Source organism: Wasmannia auropunctata, unplaced genomic scaffold (genome assembly GCF_000956235.1).
Source record: "Wasmannia auropunctata unplaced genomic scaffold, wasmannia.A_1.0 LD335996.1, whole genome shotgun sequence".
Classification (NCBI taxonomy): domain Eukaryota; kingdom Metazoa; phylum Arthropoda; class Insecta; order Hymenoptera; family Formicidae; genus Wasmannia; species Wasmannia auropunctata.
The window spans coordinates 767,930-795,423 of record NW_012026894.1 but is presented as its reverse complement, the minus strand read 5'-3'; the positions used below and the strand labels follow the sequence as shown (position 1 = coordinate 795,423).

The 27,494-nt window shown below is 42.0% G+C and overlaps 1 protein-coding gene across 2 annotated transcripts; it reads right to left on the bottom strand.

The window, feature by feature from the left end:
* Positions 1–616: 616 nt before the first annotated feature.
* LOC105453640 (glutaredoxin domain-containing cysteine-rich protein CG31559-like) lies at positions 617–27,339 on the bottom strand. 2 transcript variants are annotated; one of them, XM_011695772.1, is made up of 6 exons: positions 27,188–27,339; positions 24,264–25,995; positions 7,956–8,189; positions 4,000–4,065; positions 944–1,149; positions 617–874 (listed from the first exon to the last, which is right to left on the bottom strand). In XM_011695772.1, exons 2-5 carry the CDS (start codon positions 25,950–25,952, stop codon positions 976–978), a joined length of 2,163 nt encoding a protein of 720 aa, XP_011694074.1. In that variant the 5' UTR covers positions 25,953–25,995; positions 27,188–27,339; the 3' UTR covers positions 617–874; positions 944–975. The 2 variants fall into 2 exon arrangements, with proteins under 2 accessions (XP_011694074.1, XP_011694073.1); XM_011695771.1 differs by having other exon boundaries at positions 617–1,149.
* Between the last annotated feature and the right edge of the window lie 155 nt (positions 27,340–27,494).

The following is a 27,494-nucleotide window of genomic DNA, read 5'->3' as shown; positions in this document are numbered from 1 at the left end:
AATTGCGTTCAAGTATTAAAAAATTCCTAGAAGAAAGGCACAACTCGTTTTTCCTTTTTTGCATTCTTCTCTTTCTCACTTTTTCATACGCTGAAACTGTAAGTGTGCACATCTATGTTACGCAATAAAGAAAACCTTTAATAATAAAATAAGGCCTGTTATCTTCTCTTAAAATCCGATCCTAATAGATCGAAGTTCCTGTGCGCGTAAAAAGCAACATCTTCAAAGTGAAAATTGTTTGGAAAGAATAACAACGATTTACGGAAGCAAATTAAAATCTTAAAATTCGATCACTGATATCTATCATTAATTCCACTGTTATTAATTTCTAAGCGTGAGGAAATAAGTATTTTAAGGAAAACATGTAATTAAATTCTCCATTACTAAGAAACGTTTCCTTTCGTGCTATAATTAATAATCACAGCGTCAAGTGTGGAGGAAACAGCACGACGCGCCGCTGTGTTTTGTGCCTTTTTAATTAGATCACGGACAAAGTGAAAGTACGTTCGCTATTCTAGATCTCAATCGGCCTGCTCTGATTTTACTATATGACAACAGCTCGGATGCAGGACGATTAATCCTGCGAACAAACGACGCAAAATAAAGGCGGGGGAAATTGTAGGCGCAATTTTATTTCCAGGAGAATGGCAACATATACGGAGGAATTTTTAGGACAATTCGGACTCTTTCGGAGTTTAAGGGGGTCTCCAATGAGTGACACAAAATTACAAAACTTTACACAAAGTTTTATTAACCGATATCTTACAACACGCGACTACGCGACAGCGCGGCTACGCGATTAGTTAGTGTCTGTATGCGTTTTCGTGTATATCCTTTGCTTAAAGCATAGCATAAAATATACTTCTCGTAGCACCTTAAATAGAGATATAAGTTAGTAAGATGGTCGTTAAGATTAAGAGAAATGATTTGAGCAGATGTGTACGTGTGGGATTCTCCCCCGTCGAGAGATTCCTTTCAGCAGTGCGGGCAACGTATCATACCGAAAACGTCGCACTTGGCGCACTTTAGGGCGACGAATTCCACGGTGAACTCGTTACGGTGCACGGATCTCTTGCTGCCGTGACAGATGGGGCAGAGCAGCCGCTGGAATCCGCCGCAGAAGGGACAAACGGCGCATGCATCCTTGCACTGAAAACGCAAACGTTTCGTCATATTAAATTAAGCGCATTACAACATTAATGGTAATTAATTGCTCGTTGCGGCATAGTTGGCGGATTTCAGCGCGGTGACGTCTATTGAAGCGGCACGCGGCGCGATCGTTTGCGAGGACATTTTTCATCGGCAAATAGCTAGAGTATCATATATACGCCCGCGCGCATTCGTCTGTTTGTGCTCGTATGAAAAATATCCCAGTAAATGGTGACCGTGATCTGATTCGATAGAAAGCCGAGCTGCTACCGTACCTTCCTTTGCACGCATGATCGCAAATTGCGTCGACTTTTATCAATCCGACATAAATCCGATCACATAAATTGGAAGTGGCTTAAGCTTGTAATAAAAACGACTTAATTAAAAGTATCCTCGACTAATTTGAAATATGCTCCCGCTGCGCGGCAAGAGAACTTTATTCCCGAGGAAATGAGATCCGAATCGTAATTGCTACCCATAAAAAGTGTTGCTTTTATTTTAAACTATAACAAGCATATAATCATAATAAGTAATAGACAATATAAAAAATAAAACAACAATATACTTTCTACAGATTACTTTCTATTCGATGTCTTAAGATTTGATTTCTCCATTATATTTCTTTATAGTCCTCTGTCAGGTGAACATTAAATTTACATACACAGAAATACTGATATGGTTTGTGGCACATTTATTTGGCAATAAATTGGATAAATTCCGCGTGACAATGATGTTCGAACAGTACCTTCCGTCGAACCTTATTCGACGTTACGAAACTGCAGTTTTCACTTTCACTTTTACTTGTTACTAACTGCGAGTCTAATACCTGAAATGTAAATCGACTTTGTGAAGTACGTAACGAGTTCGGGTGGAATAATGACCACCTCCTGGGTAAATAGCAAACTTGTTTACATCTAAATATTCCGCCAAGCGCAGTATTTGAGATCGACGGGCACAAAAATAAAACTCTAATACGCTATATAAGTCGATAACGTATCATTAATCTTTTTACTTGCTTAGTGCATATTATATAAATTGTACTTCAGTAAAAATTAAGAAAGCTGCATCGTATTCTTAAACTTTGCATATCTGAAAATATTACGCTCCATTAATTTTCGAGATACATACATATCCGAATTCATTTTAAATCTTTTATGATTTCATTGTAATATTATACGAAAAATTTATTTGTATCAATCAAATTAAATAAATTATGTAAGTAAAAGAATTTTAAATATTAATAATAAAGAACTCTCGAATTTAAAACTTAAATACAAAGTAAGGTCATGGATGACGAGTGGTTCTGTGTAAGAATTAGATTCATACTCTGTAGAACCCGGGTTCAAATCCACCCGTTAAATCATATATGCCTCGATTTAATAAGAGATTAATTTGAAGAAAGTTATGATTGACAAAAATAACATGTTGCCATATCAGAATCTCTTTAGATGGAAAGCAATATTTAACTTTATATAATACAAAATAAAATAAGACTATAGTGAGAGTCAGAGCGGTTGTCGGTGCCTAAAAATGTATATTAACAATCACTGGTCCAATGCAGTATTACAAGACGGATTTCTGTCTCTTTGGGGTCGAAACGCTCGTCATGTAATGCAATAATGAACCGGTAATTGGTAATATATATTTTTTCACCTAAAAAAATCGTCTTTTATGTCTCTTACTGTAATATGTAGTTCTAATACATATATTTTTGGACACCAAGAACCAAAAAAGAATTATATATAGATGTAAAATCGAAGAGTTGTATATGCAAGATACAAGATTGGTATGCGGCACAGAAATAACAATGGCCGCATAGATGTAAACGACCTTTAGCTGCAGCAAGGTAAACCTGAATCGCACGACAAAATTTATGATCACGATGGAGAAGGAGGTGGGCGGTTAGACGGAGAGAGAGAGAGAGAGAGAGAGAGAGAGAGAGAGAGAGAGAGAGAGGCATTCCGAGAGATAAAAGTGAAAGGATCGTGTACAACCTTGCATTCACAGCTACTTGCGTTGTTTGTATATGCGTTTCATCACAGTCTCCGCTGTTATGCCTACCTTAGATAGCTGATTCTGCGTGGCGGTAAACGCAGTCGCGGGCGTATAACGCGATCATGCGAATCGCTCGAATCTCGCGATGATAGCGCGCGTAAATCCTGGCTTAGAGACAATAAAGGTGTCTTTTCCATTTCCCCATTCTGAATACCGCGGCTATTGTTAGTTCGCTTGCTCGGAAGCTTCGAATCAACCGTCTAAAAATACACCTTGTTACACAAGTCCCTTTATAAAATTACGGAATGCTTCTTTTTCTCAATGCGACGCTGATGTAACTCAATTCGAGTCTATACGGGATTGTTACACGAAGATGTATAATTAGACCTCGACGGTATTACCTACATTTGACGTCAGAAGCTGAAAAATTCAATGAGCAATCTAATTTAAAATGCAAAGCGGAAGTTATGCACGGCGTTTCTCCGCTCCGAGTGGCTTTACCCATGAAATGCGCCACGCTTACGAAACGTTACGCGAGTTTATTAACTAATGCGTCACGGACTTCTGGCTATATTGAAATTAGCGTCCGGCGTTTATATTTGCTTTGTATTCGCGCGGGGTATTATACACGCGACAAATTTGAATTGCCGCCGCAACGCGCGTGTACGCGAAGAAGTGCACTTAGCATGTAAGTTAATGTCAATCGGTAAATCCCCGACGAGATAAATTACTAATTCCACGGTTCGGGCGAATGGCACATCCGTGTCGAGGTGCACCTCGGGGCGACGAGAGAGAGGATATATTGCGGATATGCGCCGTGATCCTCCGCCGCGCCCGGTGACAAAATCAGCTTACCTGGTAAGGCTCCAGTATGCGGCGCAGTTCCCCCGACTCGTTAAGCCGTTCGACGGTGTCGACACCCTGCAACGAGGAAAAGAGAGAAAAAAATTGTGAAACGGGCAGGAGGCATTTAATAGCACGACATTTAAACCGTTCGAGCGCTTTCTTTCCGCCTCGTTCATTTCGTCCATCGTTAACTAACTACCATCGGGCCGTGCCCGTAAACAGAAATTCCCCCGGTATGCGTCGCGTGCGCGCGTCAAAAGTTTCTTCCTTGTCGAAGAAACTGCAGACGGAAAATCGAACGCGCGTTTCGTGAGGCACGGGGCGATGTGACACACGCACACCTCTCGGACTGTGGAATGCGGCTGTAACGGAAGAATTTTATCGGCGTTCCTTCCTCCCCGGGTCTCTGCCTCGCGCGCGTACACGCGAGGGGGGCTGTACGCGCGCATCCACGCGCGCGCGGTAATGGTCGTATCATACATTTTCATGCCGCTGTTAATGAGACTTTTAATGAAGCACGCGATAACTAGTTTGCAGGTTTGACGCGCCGCTGATTTATTCAAGATGGAAATTTCGCTCTTAATTCGTTCCCGAAAGATTATCTCTCGAACCGTTGAACAGCGGCTAGAAACGGGTTAATTGTATCACGGCGTTATATTTTAAGTGAAAAATTTTCGATGCACGACGCGCTACATTCATTTGCCACGTGAATGCAAGTGAATGAAATAAACGCGAATATTCCGTACTTAAGTGCCCGTTCGTTTGGTGCACATCTTGTAATCTCTGCATGTGTCTGATGTAACGTAATAGGGGTTTTATTGCGATTGTATAGTTACGACGACGTACTCCTTTCACTACATGTACCATGTAAACTGTCAAAAGATACGTCGCACGAGGATGGACAACGTGGTGAAAGCGGGAGAGCGTATATACGAATTGACAAACAGCTGGAGAGGAATATTTCGAAGATGTCGAAATTTCGGCACCAATCGACTATTTTGCGCGAAATATACATACTTGCATGACGCGGCCGGATAGGAATGCAGTTCGGGTAGCTTTATGTATGTACACTTGTGTGCCTAGACACCAGGCAACCGTGAGTCGGTGTAACGCAGGCAATCGTACCTCGCGCGTTCTCTCCGACGGCCTTGGATCAAATAGCTTGACATTTCACTCACGCATATATCTGTTCTCCCGACTATCGGTTGCTGGAAGTAACTCTCTTGAGAAACGGATACCGCGACGGAGACGGAGAAAGAAAATCAAATAAAAGTATGATGTGTGTGCGTGTATGTGTATGTGTGAGACTCTTGAAGCTGAAGGCATGCATGTTTATCTGATGCTTTTTTTTATTACAAAAAGATTGACATATTGAGTTTTTGAGAAAAATTCCTGAAGGAGCCAATTAATGTGAGTGTTTAACATTCATATATTTATACCTTAAAAAACAAATATGTACTTCTAATTAAGAAAGCTTAATTTATTTTAATAATACTTCTAATTGAAAAATTTATTTTTGTAATACCTCTAATTAGGAAAGCTAAATTTATTTTTGTAATACCTCTAATTAGGAAAGCTAAATTTATTTTAATAATATTATAATCAAATATCATTCAGTGAATAAATTTTTATGCGCAAAAATTCTCCGTTTAATTCTTCATATTAAATAATTCGCAGTTTTAAGTTTTTGTCATGAAAACAAACTCCTACGCAAAAAATTCAGTTATTTATACATTTACACGGAAAGAACGATTCTGCTGAAAAAAATAAAAATTTAGCTAGGTACAGGTCTGAAAACAATTTTGTTGGACTCAAAATAATTATGTAAGATGTATAATAAGCAATATTGTGAAAGACTTTGACATTCTAGCAATCAGCCTGAGCATCTTGCATAATTGCTTTGATGGTCCAACAAAATTACATCTCAGATCTGACATCCAGCTAAATTTTTTAGATACTTCAGCAACACTAGTTCTCGTTCGAGGTAGCGTGTCCTAAAACCATACTAGAAATATTCCCAATTAATTTTTATCGTGTACACATACGTGAGGGATATTCATAACTTCATCAAGGTATATCGCTGTCATCATCAACCTTGGGAAAAGTGCTTGAATATAGCTGAAGCTCACGAAGATCTTTACCGCATCGCAATAAAAGCGACATGCTCTTTCATGAAGGTATATAGTATATACAAAGGTATCTCGCGCCGCACACGATGATACGAACTTGTATTACCTCCATCGTGAATGAGAGTAATTACGAACTATGTACAATGGAGAGCACATACATACGTCCGTTTACTGTGGCCATTCCCAAGTGCTGTAACATTTAAGTGACCACTGCGGTAATCATTGTTTGTTGTCACTAATTCCTAATAGCTTATTCTCGATTAAATAATCTCCCCGTTGTGGACTCGGTATCCAATTAGATAACCATTGCAAAAATCATAATCTGGTTATGCAAATCGTATATTTCTCTTGAAAATAAATATTCATTAAAATCGAAAAACTATATCGGCGATTGATATATAAAAATTGTGAAAATTTGTATTTTTGACAAGGCAGCAGTGCGTTATGTAAGAGATTCTTTATTTCATATGTTAAATAACTTTTTGCTATCGTCTCCTGCTTTCCTGTTTCTTCATGTTCCTTCATGTTTCAATAACAATTTCACAGGAGATGCAACGTAAGAAGATCTGCGAAATACGACACTCTACACCTGAGAACTGTATGCTGAAACAGAATACTTTGCGATCTTCGCTATCGCATTTTGCCATTGTATGCGAGAGTATAATTCCAACGATAGGATTCTACGATAGGATTTCTTTAAAATAAAAATATTTCACATTCACCTATCCTCGTATTCAATTATTTTGTTATTTCGCATATAGTAGCTAATCGTTGCATTTTACGTGCTTCATTTAATCGAAAATACGAAAATATCAATCAATTCATAATAAGTTCGCTCAACGGCTAAGCTAAAATACGAAAATAATGATTTTTTATTATGTGACGAATTTAAGCCCTTCATTGGCGCTTTCTTTATATCGTATTTACGGAACAGATGTAATTTGATATCAAATTTTCATACATTCAACGAATTTTCGCTCGACAGTTATCTTTGACATTTCACGTCATCCATCTCCCGGCTCTCTCGATGTCGAATATCCCTATAGTTGCATAACGCACGTCATCGTCCTTGTACAAATTCTTCATGAAGCATAAGAGGATGGATTCGAAAGGATCGTAGAGTACTCGAATGCTAGTTGTGCGCAATATAACTTTTCTTATTAGAAGTTATTCCATCTGTGAAAGGGCTGTGAGAAAGAGAGAGGGAGAGAGATCGATACCGCCACTAAGAAGAAAATAACTTGGTTGACGAATGTCAAACGTAGATGACGGACCGTTCAACGCCAGCTGCTCACGTTTTATTATATAACCTTTTGTATAAAGTGTTTACATTTCAAATATATTTTTTTTTAATTGACTGCAGAATCTAATTTTGTTATTTAAATCGCGCATTTCGCAAGAATACAATCAATAATAAGTTTATGCTGATATAATGCGCATTAATGTAATTCTAATTATGATTTATATAAATACAAGTTTTCAAATAAATTCATAAAAAATATCCGAGGCTACAAATCTATATATTTATATTTAATAAACACGTACATTACTTTATGTAATAAATTTGTCAAATTATTTATAAACTTTCGATAATATTTTCCATATTTAATTTCCACTCTAATAAATACTTTTTTAATTAATAAATATAATTAAAATTAATTTCTAGCCTTTACCTCTAGTTCAACTTAAATTGTTATTTAAATGAGGCTCGTCGTGATAATTATTTAGAAAATATTTTCATATTAAAACATGGTTTTTATTATTTTTCGTAATTTTCTTTCTTTGCTTTCTTCTCTCGTATTTTTCAATAATTTTGAATTAAAAGAGCATACATACCCCAATGTATTGACCATCGACAAAGAGCTGCGGCAACGTTACGATTTCCGAATCGGTCCGATCCTTCAGTTCGGTCTGTAGTTCTGTATCGCGGAATAAATCTGCTTCGTCGTACTTGACCATGTTCGTCCACAGCATCTGCTTCATCTTCATACAATTGGTGAAGGTCTCTCTAACGATGCCCAATGATGTCGTGTAAAGCACTACTCTGCCCTTCTCTCTTTCCACGTAAGCCTGAAAATAGAATGTAGTACGTTAAATATTTATATAATCCCATTCTAGATCGAGATTCTGACGATAATGAGATGATTGCTTCTACGATCTTGCACATGATATGACAAACTGTAGTATACGATTCAATGATATACACATACATTTCGTCGATATACAACAGCTATAAAACGCATGTCGTGAAATAATCAAACATTGATGTTATCTCATCCGAAAGATAAACGAGCTTCTCCGTTATAAATAATATTACTCATCTTAAGTCTCCACTTACTGTTTTATGATTGCGATGACAAAAGCAAGAAAACAGATAATAAAAAAATTCTTGCAAAGTATATTAAAATGAAAGAGAAATGTTTTTCAATAAAACAATATTTTCTATTGGTATGAATAGACTTATAAAATGTACCGAAAATGTCTCTTTTTGTTTCGGGGAGAAATAAAATCATATTTATTTCTATATATTATTAATTCGACAGTCGTCATAATTATGAATATAGTTCATTTTCAGCATAATTCAATTTCAGATATATGCAGGCTATTTGCTTACAAAATAAAATATTTATCAATAAAATAAAAGGCAAGTATTTTCGGTATATATTTTACAAGTCTGTTCTATTGATTGCAAGTGTTGTTTGATTAAAAAATATTTCCATTTTAAAGTACCTTGCAAGAATTTTTAATTATGCATTTTCTCGCTTTCGACATCACGATCTGAAATAGCAGTGAGTGGCCAGGAGCCTTGATACCGTACACATTTTACCGTACACGCTTTATATCATGTTTCATATTTTTATATACATATTAATAAGCGAGATACTTCCTACTAAAAGAGCTGTCTGTTATAGTTAATGACTTCTTGAACCCTGATTGTGTTTCCATAAATGTTATCGTATTTTGCAAATAGTGCTCGTAGTTAACTTTAGTTACGCACTTATAATTTTATACATTGATTCATATAACGATGTTATAAGCAAAAGAACGTGATAATAACAATGATGAATTAACAGTTCCAAAACTAAACGGTAAACGTGAGACTTTAACCTTTTCCTTTATCGGCGATCGGTTTTCCGAATAAGCGCGGTTAACAATTTTTGCACGGAACAGAGACAGACCTCTTTATGGTTCGGCGATTCTCTCTCAATCACAAGTCGCTCGAACTTCGATTCTGCTCAGCAATGCGTGCAACTCCGTCGGCTGTTTCTATACAATCGATTTCATTTTGGCACGTGCAACTACCACCGTGTGCATCAGTACGCTTGACGGTTTGCAAAAAAAGTTACTACCTGTATTATTTATTGTTGCACTATTTTGTAATATTTATGACAGCAAGGTGCAGTATCGTCACGTCATCGTTATGTTTGCAATGAAAAAATTTATGCCGTGCACGGTAGAACCTCAGTCATAAAAACTGCACTTCCGCAATGATTCAAACTAAACCGTCATCTACGTAAGAAAAAAAAATGTCACGTTTCGCTATGACATAACGTCGTATAAATTTTCGCATAGCAGAGACGGCATGCGATCTCCGCAATAATCCAGCTGTCTTTTGAATTGCCCGCTTCTTGTGCGCGTGCGTATAATACCTAATATACTTTTCCAAGCTAAATTATGTAATGTCATTTAGGTAGCCCTCTCGAGATAGACGGTGAAGGAGATGGCGGAAGGGGAAATGATTATGTTAAATTAGCTTTCACCGCGCGGCAAAAGTGGCAAGGTAATTCAGTGTCGCGGATAATGCCGACAATGATTCTTCATCTATAAAGCACTTTACGTAATTGCCGTCCCTCGGTATTTACATTTACAATGCGCGATTAGTAAAATCGTATAGAGATATGAATATATTCACGTTATTTAGCATCTAATACTTTCTAACATCATACAGAGAAAATAACTTGCAATGCGTTTCAATATCATGCATTATGAATTTTACTGTAACTCGTACGCGAGTACATAAAATAAATTATACCATGCAAAAAATTACCATCTCTCTCTCTCTCCGTTAATGTTATCGTTCTCGTGAAAACTCCGGACTATCATTTGTTGCGCTTAAAGCGTAACGAATGAAACACCCGTGTCGTTTGAAGAATATTGGTTATCGCGTTCGCGAATGTTCTCTTTTACCGCGACTTTTACACTTATTTGCTGGCGAGGCTCTTTATCGTTATTTATTGGAATAACTCCACATGTGCGAGATGTCATTATATTTTTCCAAATTGACGAAAACTGTTTGTCGTAGAGCGGAGGGTTGGCCTTGCGCGAAAATATCAATACGACCGTGAATTGATTAAAGTACGCAGTTCGCATAACGTTCGCCGAGGTTGATACAATTTTCGCTGCGGCACGGCCGATTCCATGCGCGCATATGCAGAGCGATCGCGTCCGATCAGCATTATAGATCATCACGTGCTCGCTCGACACACGACTGCTAATGAACGTGTGCTCCAACGGGGAAACCGGACCCCGTCGTACCAGGTGCATGATCTGCACCATAAAAGCACATTATCATTGTGGAAGTATGCACACGGCTGAGATCTCGGCTAACCATTACTAATTTTTTGCTAACCTACTTGTTCCTACCGATACCCGTTACCCTACGCAAATGACACGTATAGTAATTGCCCACGATCATAATTGCACACCGCGTCTCGAAGGAGGTAGGAGCCAATACGGGCGCACGTACACGCGAGCCAGATGGCCCAACAAAGTGCCGAGCTTCGCATCATAAGCTGTATAAACTACTGGGGAGAGAACATTTTTTTTGCGCGTGCATTCACGTATATCCACCGAATATTAAATTGCCATAATTAATACTTATTACTGCTTGAAAAAAAGCCATTCCGTCGATTTTACTAATTATACTTATATGAAGGTTTCGTATCATATTCTTCAAATTTTTTGAGCACATTTTTTCGGCGAACAATTTCTCAAGGTGCAATATAAATATTTTTCAAGACCATCCAATTATATTCCAGGAACAACAGTATTATTATTACATTAATATCAGAAAGTTATTTTCTTTTACGGTTTCATAATTCATTACGTCAATAATTCTCTTCATCTGTTAGAATTAATAGCTGCCGTATTACAAAGCAAGAATCGGCACAAATTTTTCCAGGCAATTCAATTATATTCTACGGAATAACAATATTATTATTACATTAATATCGGAAAGTTATTTTCTTTATGATTTCATAATTCATTACGTCAATAGTAATTCTTTTCATCTGTTAGAATTAATATCCACCATATTACAAAAGCAAAAGAGAAAACGCACGATATTGAAACGCACGATGAGTTACTGCATTGGCAATCGCCGTGCATATATAACTCGAATCCCTATTGAATGCGTCTCAAAAAAGCGAAGGCAAGAATTAAAGTGACCTCGGCTCAACGTGTCCTTTCTCTGACAGCTATCAATTTTGCTGTGCTGAATTTCATCTCCATACGTGAAAAAAATTTGATAAGGTCATCTATTTCTGTACTCGTCTGTCCAGAAGTGCAGAAGCCTGGGTTGCCTTTATCTTCTCCTTGGCTCTACAGAATCAAGTACAAATACAAAGTGTTGCCGACTTTTAATTATACTTTTGTCTACCTAATAATTATGATCTCGTTAGGAAGGCGATTGCTATGCGATTTAGCGTTTTACACATTTTCAGTCTACATGTGAGTTTCAAGGAGGCACAATTTTTCTTGCATGGGAAAGGAACGGCTCGCAAGAAAATAATTTATCCATCATGGGTGCCCATCATGGTTTCTTGTAGGACGTGTGTGAAGCCGGCGCGGATCATACGACGTGAATAACTTTTTGCACGTCGCGATGATCCCACACAACATTATCCACGCCCCGTGAATCTTACGATCCAATAGAGATCTCTTTGGACAGCGCGGCACGACATAAAAGGCATACTCCAGGCTTGCAAAATCGCATTGTACGGCATATTAGAATGGAAGTATAAAAGCGAAAGTTGTTAAACCTATTAATAACTGTCATTCCCGGAATATGCAATAATCGAATTGTCTAGAAAATTTGTGGCGCGCCTTCAGAAGTTGTAAGAAGTTTGGAGAATATAAAATCTTCACGTAATTAGAAACTGCAGCACGAGATTGTGCAACAAGGGCGACGAGAGCGTGCATGTAAAGGTAAGAAAAATAAAATATGTAACATGAAAACATCGCTTTCATACTATGCCTTTAAAAGTTGATACTGTGATAATTTACAACATATAGAGTTTCCGCAAAAAGCTTCTTCTCCTTTAATTTATTACAACCTCCCTATACTTTCCCTCTTACAATTTTATCATGGTTTTTCCTTGTGTCAATCTTGATACGTGTCTTTTTTTAACATCTTTGATCACTGATCGGACGCAAATTAATCAACCCTTTCCATAATCTATAATTCTCAGAGTTCCCTTTCTGCTTCGCAGAGCAATCAATCTGAACGGAAGAGAAACGCGTAGTCCGACGCATTTTTGTTTCAGCTTTAAAACGCGATTTCGGATTGTATCAATCATGTACATGATTATCGTATGATTAATTAAACGTCAATGCGCTGCGAAATATAATGCAGGCGTATAATTATAATTATACGCGTAGCACGGGTGGTTTAATGAGTCTGAATTTCACAGCGATATAACACAGGAGCGCGCGCGGGAGACCGGCGCGCCGGTAGGTACGAGTATATGCTTAGTGCGTATCTCGAATGCAAGATAATTTCACGAGCGTTTAATGAAAGTTGCACCTGGCTGTACGTGTTACATACGAAACGACGGCACGCTTTGAACTGGCGATTAATTGAGGTAGAATGACTCTAGCCGGCTAATGCAGACAAATCGAGGCGCCGAAGAGACGATTTCTCTGGTAACTGGGATAATGTTACGAGAGATCGGGTCGTCCACTGACCGGAATTTAGCGTGTTAACACTACGGCGTAAAACTACGGGCGTAACGCGGGTTAATTATTATTAATTAATATTTTATCATCGATGATAAAACTTCTCTCGGCGCGTCGATGATCTTTATCAAAAATTGATTAATACACACTTTAAAATATAAAAATTGCAGTGAATTTCTCAGAAAAAGGCTGTTATAATTTTATCGTTTTTATAATTTAAGCCACAGCGTTTTATAATTCAGGCTGCCATGATTTTTTAAAGCGTTTTTATTCACGCGCACGCGCGGCTGGATTTACTCGCTGTTGGCCAAAGTCATCAGCATGTCGGCTCTCGTCCGCGAAGTGTTGAGACCTCGTCTGATAAATAACGCGGATAACAAACTCCGCTCGTTCACACGTGGCGATCTGCAGCATCACGAACTAGAAATACGCATTATGAAGGGTGGCTAAACGAGCGTGAAATCAAGTTAACGAAGTCCCGGTAGCGACGTTAAACTCACACTGCGCGATATAAAAACACGATACGAGAGACGTTTTATTTTCCCTCTCGCCCCCCCGCTTATCTAATATCGCCAACTGTTTGAACGTAAACATTTTCAGATTAGCCAAGACCGTCTTTTACGTCGATGAACTCAATGGTCGACCATTCTTAATCTGTGTATACTTATTGTCATATCAATGTCTTAGTGGCTCAACAGCCCGGTGGCGTAATGACGACAGCGAGTGGCTAACGATTTGCGGCCGCAATCAATGGCAGCCGGTTCAGCAGCGCGATTCAATTCCTATAGAGAGCGGGAGGCGTAATGGAAGCCCGCTGTATATATACCCCGCTATTTCTGTAATAACGATCTCTAAATACGCGCGATACGCCGACTTTCACGGCGCGCTCTCGTATATACGAGAGAGAATGAGATCCGAGGCTCGGAATTGGAGAGTCGAAGAGAAAGGGATATATATATAACGGAAAGGGATATTAACGCGAGGTATATACACGGAGCGACGACGACGTCGACGCGCGCGATCTTCTTCAAGTTCTCACGTGCGGTCGTCCCGTGATTGCACAAGACAATTGGCATGCTCGCGCCGAGGGAATACGTCGCCAATCAACATTGGCGCAACGTATTGACCAGACGTGTGCAATGTATAAAAAGGTGAAAGCGCGCATGCACCTGCAAACGCCTAAGCGTATTCGCCGCCGGGCCCGCGAGATATGATCCGCCGTCGGCGAAAGACAAACACTTTCGCGCAGCGTATGCCTAGCGCACGTAAGTAAAGGTGTCACGCTCGGAAACGTACTTTAGCCCGCGTGCTATCTTGGGCGTCTCGTCCTTTTCCTCTTCTTCTTCTTCTTCCACACCACTTCGATTATGTAACGATGATGTTTCGCGAGCGCGCGGATGACACGGATAATAAAAGTCACGTGGCTCTCTGGCCCCCGGCAGAGTGTATGGGCGCACGTGGCCCCCGATCGGGCGGATGGAGAAAGAAATCTTTATCGTTCGGTAGGTACATATGTCATCGCGAATTATAATCCCCTTCCCCCCCCCCCGTTTCCCCGCTTATACGTAATGCATGACAATCCGCGCCGAGGAAAGAACGACTCCCTCGCCGCACGTGTGTGTATGTGTGTGCATGCGAGTTCTGTGCATCTGCGTCGCGGCGCGGCGCGATGCCAGGCGAGATCTGACCTTTGTCGGGATAATCGATGCAAATGCGCCGTCGTCCGATGAATGCATTCTGCCGAGTCTCTCCTCTCTTGGGGTCTACACGAGCGTGACGTAATTTCACGTGCATTTCCCGCCGAGGGGCCCGTGACGCGCGATCGATGGATCCCTCTCTCGCTTGTAAGAACACATCCGGTCAACACTCTTGCTCCGCACCGCGGATCAACGTGTGCATGTGTATTATCTCGGCATGCAATTTGCCCGGCTCTGCGGCTCTTCTCCTACAGGCCTGACCTATCTCACGTAGCGAAATGTCAACCGCGAATTCATACGCGAGGTTACATGCGGTTTTCGCGCACGGGAATACCGTCACATGTTCCGGTCGATCATTAAATCGAGTAATTGCGGTCGCCAATTGGCCCGCAGTGTCACAAGTTACGAGGGGGAGGTGGAGGGGGGGGGGAGCTCGATACAATCCGTGGATTATTCCGAAAATGTAAATCGTGCGAAGCATTACACACCAGGTATCGGCTGGTGTCGTTCACCGCACGCTCGCGCACGCCCTCGCTCGCTTCTCATCTCTCCCGTCATTTAAAATTAAAAGTCGGGCAAATTATACAAACAGAAAGTAAACACACCGAAGACAATCGTACGTTGCCGGAGAATTTCGTTTCGGAACGAGGCGCTTCACCTTGTTTAAATACAGAGCGCCATTAAATGTAGAAATACTGAGAATCCGCGCCCGTGCTTCTTCCATCTTGACTGAAAAGAATGCCTTCTCTTTTAAATGCGCCGTTTGTCGCTTATCGTCCGTATCTTTTCGCACGGTATAAATATCAACGCTTTAATTTGTGTTAAATTTCCCTACGAATGAAAAGTCATGAGATCCGCGGGAGATCAAGTTTAAAGTTAACAGCTATTTTACAACTATGATCAAAAGTTTATTGCATTCGATTTTTCCGGAACCGCGTAATTTATTTAACTTTCAAGCCTTCATCAAAATGTAAAACAGAGTTATCTATATAATTTCTTTTGATCTCTTAATTGACGTTCCCGAGAACGCGAATCTGAAACACGATAAGTCAAGCTGAAGTTTGATTTCGTTAAAATTAAAACCGAGAGCTTATTACACGCTCAATGCGGGAATACTTGCAATATTCTCCGTATTAATTTCCGAATCAATTTCCTACTCGGGTACTTCTTGCATAATTTCATTACTGAAATCTTATTAGATAATAATTTGTTGTTTAATTTACACGCTTCAACCGTGTTTCTTTTAACAAGCAAATCCTATTCGATTATAGAACGAATTTTATAAAAAAAATATTATTATCTATCATTATAATATTTTTAAACAATCGTATAATAATTCTTAAAGAATGAAATGTATATTAATACAATAAAATAATATGTTAATCTTGAAACTATTTTTTGTTTCATTTAGGCAGAAATCATGATTTCTTGAAACACGATATCAAATGTACTGTGAATTAATAGTGAATTAATATATATTTAATTCTAAGTAATTCTACATATACGAGATCCATTTCCTGTTTATCAGCTACTCATTATGGAAACGTGATTCCTCAGGTAGTGCGTGCTTCTATTTCAAGGTACGTAGCCAAGCTTAATATGCGTCATTAAACAACGCATGTTATTACGAAATCGACGATGGAGAAGCCGGCCTTTTTGCTCATCTCCGATAATAGAATGGATTATGATCGTATTGAGAGGCAATGATGATTTCGCAAGAGTGCCGGTGGGTGCCGCACGTCCGTCAGAACGAGGTGTGAATCCGAAGAAGAAAGTGGACTTTCATATAAGTGTACGCTCAATTATTTATGCGTGATTGCAACCGCGCGTCCGCCGTAGAAATGTCAACGATCTCATGACTGGAGAGGAGCGTCGACATTCTCACATCGCGAATATACCGCAACATAACGCCGATGTTGCGGAAAGTATTTGCGAATTCAATTCAAAACGGCACGCACGTATTCTCGCGCGTGGTGTCCTTTTCGACACCGTTGCATTGCGAGATTGCGTAGAAATAGTTGCTTTCCGGACTTCTACTTCGGTACGACTAGCTGATTACACCGCACACCTGGATATATTCCGACAAAAGTTACACACACGGATTACGTTCGCGTGACTTTCAATTAATTGCAGAAGTTTCGTTGCGTTCGAATATTATTGCGAGAGGAAGCAAAATAGGAAACGGATTGCGCATTCCGTGCAAGGTTGAAAGTGCGGGATTAGAAATTTTCTGAGCCGAAGAGAAACGGGCGCGTATTTTATTTTATTTTTCCTCTTCACGGTTTAACGTACCGTATATACGTGCGTTATTTCTTCTATGCCATCTCCCGCGGCAAGTGGAAAATAATGCGTAACTTCAGAGCATTAACGTATATAAGTTGGGTCAAGGTGGCGCTTCAAATCGCAGGGAAATGTGTTTATGTTCTTCTAGATTGTATATCAAATGCACGGAGTGGCATGCAGTTCCCGTTACAACTTTTGGAATATTACGGTTTCCGTTATAGATCTGGTAAACCGGTTTCAGTTGAGAGACGGAGATTCTCCAAATTTTGGGTTACTCGTGTCGCGCGTACGAGCACGCTATATGCAAATGCACACCTGTGCTCTTTCATCATTTGATAACGGTGCATCGGCGCTGTAAATTACGAGGCATCGAGTAACGTTTGTTGATGAAGTACATTTCGTTACTGTTCTTTGCTCCGCGAAAAACGCGCGTGGCAAATCATCTGAAGTAGCTCGAGTCATGTGGCTGATGAGAATAGAGCCCTGCTCTAGATTACACTCAGAACAGAAATCGTTATCTTTTGAAGACTGCGAAATAAACAAAAAAAAAAAAACAGTCGTTTCGGACTGAACGCGGTTACGATACGGTTATGGTTGTGGTTATTTTTCCAATATCCTGCGCGAGTGAGATTTGCGTGTACCCCCGCCTATGCATCTTTTTTGTTTATTTCGCAGTTAAAGATCATGTATCATAAAAAAAAGAAGAAAAACGCGGCTATATTTTTTCAATAGACATTGCGTGTAAATCCAATTTACTTTTATAAGCTCTCCGTCGGTGAATCAATTTATCGATATATGTGTACACATATAAAATAACATGAGATTGCTATATTTAACAGCGCAATAGCTAATTATACCACCAATAGCTTTTTCACATATAATATCTCAAAATCATGATTAATGATTTTATCAGATATTATGTTACGCGTTAACTCCAAATATGAAACTATTACGAGATGAGTTTGTTGATACGCGCAAGTGTTGCAAGTGTTTGTTTAATAATCCACTCGTAAATTCAATATCCACGTTACCTCGTTCACATGGAATAATTTCACGACAATATCGCAGATCCTATTATTAGATAATTGGAAAACAAGATGCTCCGAGTAAAGGACAAGCTCACGCCGCACGGGTTTCGAATTTCTCGATAAAAACGTGTACCTGGCCGAAGGAAAGCTTTTGTAAAAAAGCGCAAACATACGTAGGAGGCGAGCATCAGGAAAGCGGCAGCAAATACGAGACAATAAAGAGAAACGAGACAACGGAGAGAGGGGGGGGGAAGAAAGGGGAAATGCGAAAAAATACGAGGGAAGACACTTAATCGAATCCAAGAAGAAGCTAAAACTACCACGTTGCCGCCGTTGTCGCCGCGGTGGCCTCTTTGACCCGCTTTCTCTTTTCCCACCCGATTTGTCTCGTCGGACATGCCTAGCGCGTTTTCTTCGAACCGGGAAATTCATGAAGCCGACCTCCCGCCACCTGCCACGCGGCGCGGCGTGGCGGTTAGAAGCCTCTCGGCGAATCCATCTCTCTTGTAATACGCGGAATAGCAGGCAGCCTCGTAAAAGCGGAAATCGGTAGGAACGAAGTAGGTCGTGTGCGTCTTGGCCGGATCCCCGCGGTGTCGCGTGGGCATCGGCTTCGTTAGCAAACCTAATGCGAGATATTAGTAATTCAGGTGTACTTACATAAGTCATTTACGTAGCCGCTGGAACTTTCCGAATGATAGAAATGCGAAAGTGTATTTACATAAAGGTGTCCGAGAGATTTCGCCGAAAGAAAGGCCCGATTATCGTTCGGAGATGCGATCCGCGAGACGGCGCGGCGCTTCATTGGCACACAGCAGCATCACCGTGAGAGACACGAAGATTGTTAATTTAATTTCTCGAAGTCTATATTCAATATCTTTATTCGAGACGTGTATCGCGCGGCAGAAGTCAAATTCGACAACGAAGCGTGTCGCGATTCGAATGAGGCCTGCGACGAACGATTGTGTATCGTCAGAGACAGATAAAGCCCAATCAATGCGATCGTGATTTCGCGGGCATAATTTTTGCAATGAAAAAGAAAGAAAGTTGGCCCGCGGTGGCGGACGACGCGGGCCGAAGTAGGTCGTATCTGTGCTGCGCGGTTTATCATCGGTCATTTCACCTTCCTCGCATACACACGCTCGGTCGCCAAGATATCCCCGAACTGGGTTGCATGCGTACACGTGTGAATCAGCCTCATGAAAATTTATAGTAATGCTAAACGAGAGTAATGCTACTTAACTAGCCGATCTGCATGCGTAGACACGTGCATCGATACCGCGCGCATAAAGCACGAAAGCAATGAAGCTATCCTGTTTGATCAGAGCAAGATCGCACGACCGGGGATTTTGGATATGGAACATACCTACGCGACAGTCGCAGTTTTCGTGTAGAAACGTTATATATTATGAAAATGAATTACAAATTAATGGTTTCGAGAACAATTTGCAATCACTCTTTCATTTTACGAATTACCGTTAATTTATTGGTGTTCCACTTTCACGAGAAAGTATATATTCCGAGAAATTCCGGCAGAAGCCATATTACCGCGGTTGAATGCGTCCAATACGCTTTTATACGTTATTACGTGTAACAAAACGAGTAATTATGTAACTAGTTACGCACTGATAAAATGCGCGCGAGTAAGGGAAAGATAATGACTAGTTTTCCTCTGAAAGAAAAAGACGAAGAAGAAAGTTTTAACTTCTTAAAGTTTATTCGATGTTAAAGTTGCCTGATAAGCATATGAATATATTAATCGATTTCAGCTCGATCGCGCAATCACGTCTTTATCGGAGTCCGCGAGTTTCCTCCTTTGCCGGACCGCTGATAGCTAAATTGCCAATTAATTGCAATCACAGTTATTGAACTCCACGGCGCGAAAATAATACTCCCAGATGTAACTTAATTATTTCGCGGCGCCATCAGTTAAGGCTTTATAAAGATTCTTTAATTAAATACGCCGGCAGTAAAACCCAGCCACTCTCCGTAATACGGAGTTTTAAGCGAGGCGTATACCCCTATTCACTAAACAGATTGTCTGGCCATTAAATGTATAACGTTTTAATTGCATATACTGTTCCGCGGTATATAACCACTCGTTGAAATGACGCGCGATTAATGCGGAAGGTGTTTGTGCTTACACACACACGGTTACGATCGACTCTCGGCAGAGAATTGTTTTCTTTATATTAAATATTAATTGTAAGCAATAAATATAACGCCGCGGCAGTAAAATGTGTCATTTGGTATGGAAGCAAGATATTCAAATTGTCGCGTTACGGAATCAAAAGTAAAATAAATCATACACGCGCGTATATCTTTCGACGATCGAAATATGTGTATGCGATTATTTTTATTTGTTTATTTATGCAGCAAAGTGGTTTTTCTTCGATTCATTGAGAAGAAATTCTTCTGATGGTTTAACTCATGAGTTTTTTATACCAAACATGATGAGATAGGCGCATTCCGTTCTAAGAAACTGTTGTGGCAGTTTCAGACATGTCTTATGTCAGGCATTCTGCTGTGCACTTGAAACTCTGCTTTGAACTGTTAATTACACGGAAGTAGAGCTGTCGTTTCCTATTGCATGTTGCTTCGCTTTGAAACTAAAGCTAAATCGTAATAATAATCAAGCCATGGTATTTATCACGGAGGCGTAATCGAAATTCACGAGATTTCAAGATCGCCACCAGTATGATGTAAACAACGACGAAGTTCTCAGACTCGGAAGTAATTTCGCATGATATATTCCGACATTTGCAATTCCGACTGTTCGCTCCGCGACCGCAAGAATTCTATTATGCGGAGAAAGCGTTAAGCAATAGGAGAAAATTGTCGCAAAGCAAACTGCCTGTTATAAGCATGTCGCAAACTAAACTTACAATATTTTTAAATTTATTGAATTTTCGTGAAGAGTTACATTGTGTACGTATAAAACACATTTTTGTATGAAAAAGAGCAATCGTAAAATCGCGTTGATTTGGAATAATATTCCAATATACGCGAGAAATAATATTTCCAAAATATTCATGGTAAAACATTGTAATTGAATTAATATAATGGCGTTACAGTAGTGAAATTATTTAAAAAAAAAACGTCAACAACAATTATATTTAAAGCTTTATATATATCAAATATACTCGACAATATATTGTTATCAATTAAGATGTCTCTATAAAAATCAATTGTAGCGGAAAATAGAAAATGTTAGTGCGACCTTATACTGCACGGGCAAGACGCGTACAGAGATGGAATCTGCGTGCCTTCGTGTGCAATGAGGAAGCGAGGAATGACGAATGTAGGGCACGCTGCACGGTGGTTTACCCGAAGCGATATTTATGATTTCAGGTCGAAGTCTCGGTACACCTACTTAATTTCTTTCCTTTTTTTTCTTTATGTGAAATCAAGTTTCTTACACGCACCGGTCAGTGGCGCGGTCTGGCAAAATCACGCACGACATTTCGATGTCGTAAATTGCGGTTACCCGACTGTGCGGTTAATGTATCAACCACATAAAAAATCTATTGGCATATAGCAGCCATTCCATGGCGATCAATCAAATCGTTATCCGAGCTTAAAGCGGACATTCCGAAAGTGCAAGTGTTACTTTCGGTCGCTGTTTACAGAGAACGCGCTACGCTGCATAAAATGTACCAACTATCACGACTGACAGTTTTGAATACATTTACTATCGATTTTAAATGCCGATTTGTACGAAGAATTTATATATTTGCAGTAAACAAAATAAATAAATAAAAATGTTATTGGATAAATAAAAATATTACTGAATAAATAAAAAATATTGTTGGATACATTAAAAACGCAGCGTTTAAAATAAAATGAAAAAATATTGTTAAATATTTCCTAAAAAAAAAAAATATCTAATATTTTAATACTGCGAGATAGAATTTTCTGGCGGTATAACTATATACCTGTTGTAAACTACCAGGACGATATAGAACGCGCGCTCATTAAAATGTCATCATTTGCGTCGCGAGCGTCGATTTTCACGGGGAACGGAGATAATCGCACGTTCGCGGTGGACTGCACGTGAAAAGTGCAATCGAGGCGTGGAAGTCTCAAAGGCGGATTCAGCCGCGAGGAAGTGCGGGATTACTTCTCAGCCGTTGCCAAGCGCATTTGCGTGCAAGCGAGGTACCCTCTCGGTCTCTGTAATTTCGCGAAATAGGCCGCGCGGCCGAGTGAACGAGCGAGCGAGAGCGGGACGGACGGCGCGGGCGCGGGTGCGCGATAACAAAGAGGAACATACCACGAGGAGGCAAGACGAACGTGAGGACGTAACGTGGCTTGTGTTTCGCGCGGCCGGTGTTTCTCAGTAACGTTGCGTACACGTCGCAGTTTCTCAGTACGTTGCCGTAATATCGTTTTATCGAATCTACCGTTACGTCGATCCGTTCCGCATCGATGGTACGAGCGTCGCGTACGCACGTTTCGCATAGCAACACCGGAAACTTGGCAATAAAGACGCGCATTCCAATATATATATATATATATATATATACATATGTATATAATATGTTGCTTGCCTCAAATCCGTTTCGCGACATCTTAATAGCCAGGATTTCGCGTCAGAATCTGAGAGAGAGAGAGAGAGGAATTCAATGCGAAATGCATCGAATAACCGGTAGACGGCAAATAAGCTCGTATACGCCACAGGTAAGCCGATTATCGCGACGACTAAACGTGTTCAACGACAAGACGATGGTAAATATTTGTCAAGGGACATCGCGGGAAGATTATCATTCGCTGCAGATCGTCGCGCGATCTCCTGTCCTGCCCTCTCGAGCGGGAGCCGTCAAGGAACCTGTCTATTGACGTCGCTTTCATTTATTTTATGACAGAGGTATATGAAAGAGAGTCCCTTGGGTGATTTCACAGACCGGTCATAAAATCCTAACGCACTGCCACGCGAAAGAAAGAAAAAAAATAAGGATAAATCACTCAGCCTTCTTCCCCTCTTCTCGGTCGTTTCAACAGCGCGGCCGCAGCTTTGCAAACGTTATGCAAATATACGCCGGTGACGTTTCCATCTTTTATCTTTAAAAACAAGATGTTTATTTATGCATTTATTCCGCAGACGAGCAATTCTTTTTTTCGACGAAGCGTCAATAATTATATGTCAATATATCAATCATACACGTCTAATCAATCATTATTAAGGATTACTTGCTTCTTCACGAAGATGCGGCGTCTGTGCGCGACACATGCGCGGAATGCGAATTCGAATGCGCGATATAGTTACCAATTCGTGCCATCTGATTCGAAGTGGCGAGCGGGATGGAGGACGGTACGGCTATCTAACTGTAAATCTAACGCCTCGCGTCGACCCGTAGACCATGCGAATCAAGTGCATCTCCCAGCTCGGTGCACGGGTTTGTGGCGTTCGTGCCGTCGAGCTTGCGCCGGGGCTTGCCCGATACCGATTCCGGGGCTCGCTCGTTGATACGCACCTCAGGTACTTTGCCAGCGCCTAATTTGCATAACAAGTCGACCCTGTCGTTTACGGGGCTCAGCTCGGCACTGCCGCGTCGATTGGTCGATATTTAAAGTGCGCGAAGCCGTGAACGCGCGCTTAGTGGAATGTTACACAAGTCCATAAATAAAACATTATTAGTTACTTTCTTGTATAAATAGGCCCCTGACGGGCAGGTAAATACATTTTGCGATAAAGTGCGATTAACGCACATTATCGATACGGTATTTTCTAAATTAATTTAAAAGCTATCTACAGCCTTCGTTGAAAATAATATACGCACCACTATTAATCGCTATTTTTGTATATCGTTTGAAAACGGATATCCGCGCTGTGTAAACTAATTGTGCTCTTTACAGTCAAACAATTTGACTTTCTACTGAACGGGTGCTTATACCTGAAATAAATAACGCTCCTCTTTTCTCTGTGCATGCGTGAAAATACGCAACTCTCCTCTACAAAATACGCAGCAACCTAATTTTCATTCTCTTTAAAGTTAAATTAATAATTTTATTGAATGGGATATTCCTGAAATAGGTCACGCGCTTCCGTTTGTTTTGCCGCGTTCACGGTGCGAATATGTGAAAATTTACAAATACGATTATGGGCCGTTGATTGATTCGCGCTCTTTGAAATTTAATCTCGCCGCGCGTATGTGCATCGGAAGTTAAATTGATCAAACCTTGGAGGTAGGCGACTGCAGAAACGTCGCGATGCCCGCTCGTACTCTGTTCTTCACACCGCGCACGGTCCCTTTGGCACTTCGTATGGCTTCCTTGTCGTGGATTTTGTAACCGGCGAAACACTCTTCGTTCTCGGCCGTCCCCTTGTGCTCGCCGTTCGAGTTCTTATTATTACCGCGCAACTCGTTCACGTGGAAATTGTAGTACCTGTCGTCCTCGTACAGGTACTTGTGACCAGTCGACCGATTCTGCGTGGCATTTACGCACTCCTGCTCTATCCTCTCCTGCTCCCGCCGCTTCCTCTCCTCGTACGTGCACTCTTTAATCACCGGCGACTGGCCGTTCTGCTCGATCGCGGGATCGGGGCTCCTCACCCGCGGCGTCGAGGAGGCCTTCGACAGGGACGACGTTCCGGACGGCGACGGCGAGACGCTGGCCGACGACACCGGCGAGCGCGCGGCGCAACCGAGTTCCGTTATCGAGACCTGACGCTGATGGACACCGCTCGACTCCTCGATCGTGCCGTCAACGCGATCGCTCGCCGGCGCGATTCGGCTGGCCAATTTCTCAACAACGCCCACCGTCTCCTCAACGTCCTTCGGCGGTTCGTGCACTCGATACTCGCCGTTCACCTCGGCGCCGTTCAACGAGTCGCAGCTGATGTTGCTCTCGTTGTCGTCGCTGTCGACCTCGGCGCCGCTGCTGGTCAGGCTGCCGGTCCGGTTGTGCGTGCTGTTGGACAGTATCACCGTGCTGCTGGCGTTCTTCTTCTTCGGCAACGGCGGCGGCGTTCCGTCAAGGTCGCTGCAAGTGCCGCTGTCCAGGGTGTCGCTGGGCGAGCACTGCCCGCTCGTCATCACCATGCCGCTCAACGGGCTCTGGTAGGAGTTGTAGTAGAAACAGGCGCTCGTACGGCCGCCGAGGGTGGACGAGTTCAGGGTCTCCGTGGTACCGCGGTGCACCATGTCTCTGTTGTCGCTTCTGTCGTTGTCCTGGCTACGCTTATCGCTGTCGTCGCTGCCGCTGCTGTTGCTGTTGTTGTTATGATTGTTGTTGCGCTCCCGATTGTCGGACCCGGTCGGCGGGTCGCCGCTGAAGACACTGATCCTCACACAGCCGTCACCGATACCGGCACTCGCGCAGTGTCGCTCGTTCACCAAGTTTGTCGCACTCACCACCACCGCACCGTTGTCTCCGCGTTGTTTGCCCGAGGAACGTTCGCGCGCGGCACCGTTCTCGACCTCGTGATTCCGCTCGTTCTCGTCCAAGGTCAACCGTACCGTCGATATCACCCTACTGTTCTTATCGCCATCCGGATTGATCTTGATCTTCACTATATGCGCGGCCTGCTGATGATGAAGATGCTGCGACTGCTGCCACCGCTGCTGCTGCTGCTGCTGCTGCTGCTGCGACGACTCGACGACGTTGTTGCTCCGCTCCTCGCAGCCGCCGTTCGCCGATTGCACTTCCGGGATTCTTCTCCTGCAGGTTGTCACGGAATCGGCGGTAGGAGCGCTTACTCCGACAAATACCGTTGCTCCGGGTCCGGCGGCGAGCGGCGGCGAGACGGAAGGGGATACGGTCCGGATTGACACAGTCTGCCGAGCGGCGGCCTGGCTCGCCGCATCCCGGGCCTGTGTCTTCGCAGATAGTGGCGGCGGTACGGTCATCGTGATGATCTCATCCATACGTGCATACCAAGTCCACCGTGGCTCACTCGATAGGCGTCACCTTGACGAGGAATTTGGAAAGTCGAGGATTAACATAAGCTCCTCTCCTATTAACGGGTTTCTCTTTCTCCTTCCTTTCGCGATCTCCTCCTTACTACTGCAAGACCGAATCGTAATTGAATTAATGATAACGCTGTTCTCGATCGAATATGGTATATAAAGTCACACCTATTTATCCGGAGGTCCATTAAAGAGCGTTGATCGCGCGGATGAAACTGCTTCCCGAAATGGCAGCGTATGTTTTACACGGTGTAAAATCTATCGTGATTTACAGTGATATTAATTCCGTCGTAAATGCAACCGTGGACCCGTTCGCCCTAAAATAACTGCAATTCGGAACGATATAACACTCGATCAAAGTCGAGTGCCGTTGGAACGGACCGCTTTTCATCGGCACGTTCGCGAGCACGTTCGACGATACGTTATACATTGAAATGTTGAACTAATATTGTCTTTTTTCCGATATCGCGAATTTAGACGTTCAACTAGCAAAATTAATATACCCCTTTAATCAGCTCTTTTCGAATCACAGGCACTTCACACAGAGAGTAATTAAAATCATATAAAGTTAATAAAATCATATAATTTAACATTTTTTCAATATGTGCTGTCACAACGTGTCTTCGAGGTTTCCACGATTCTCGAGATATCTCGGCGAAATTATTTTTATTCGATCTCGGTAGACCGCATTGCACGCGTCACGATTATTATACACGTACGAAAAAAATGTATTATATCTTATTCGTTAGTTAATTTATACGCTGAGATTCACAATTAAGATTGCACGTAATCCCGTGATAGACAAGTCACCGATCACTCCGCGAGGTTGTTTAAATTCTGGCAATCGATCGTGATTCGATCTATCGCCAGTCTAGGTCCATCTCACTCAAGGACGAGCGACGGGAGAGCCTGACGAATTGCGCCGCCGTTCGAATCAGGTCGATCGGCCGAGCAACATAAGGCCCCTGCGGCTCGATCCGCTCGTCGAGAAAACGTTAGCACCTTGCGCACACCTGTGGCCATGCGAGATCACGGACTACCTGCCGCGCGTGGAAGAGAGAGAGAGAGAGAGGCCGGCGGAACGTACGGGACTGGCACGCAAAAAGAGAAAGAGAAAACCATCCGTGAGAGATGAAGAAGAGGGAGACCAGGGGTCCGTTCGGGACCGTGGAGAAGAGGATAACACCACTTACAGACCGCATATATGTGTATCAAGAGCGGCGCATAGTAAAATCTCGATTGCACTCGACGCCGACGTTTAAAGCCGATGACGACGACGGCGACGGCGACGGCGACGGCGACGGCGGCGATCAACGGGCGATCGTTCACAGCACGGAACGTCAGTAACTGTACTGAATGCCGCTGACACTCACTCATGCAGTTTCGCGGTCCGGGTGGGGACTGGAGTCGGGCCCCGGGGACCGGCGCGGGTACAGGCGAAAGCGGGGAGTGGGAAACCGTCGGGGCCGTCTACGGGGAAGAAGGTGTGCGGTGCTGCCG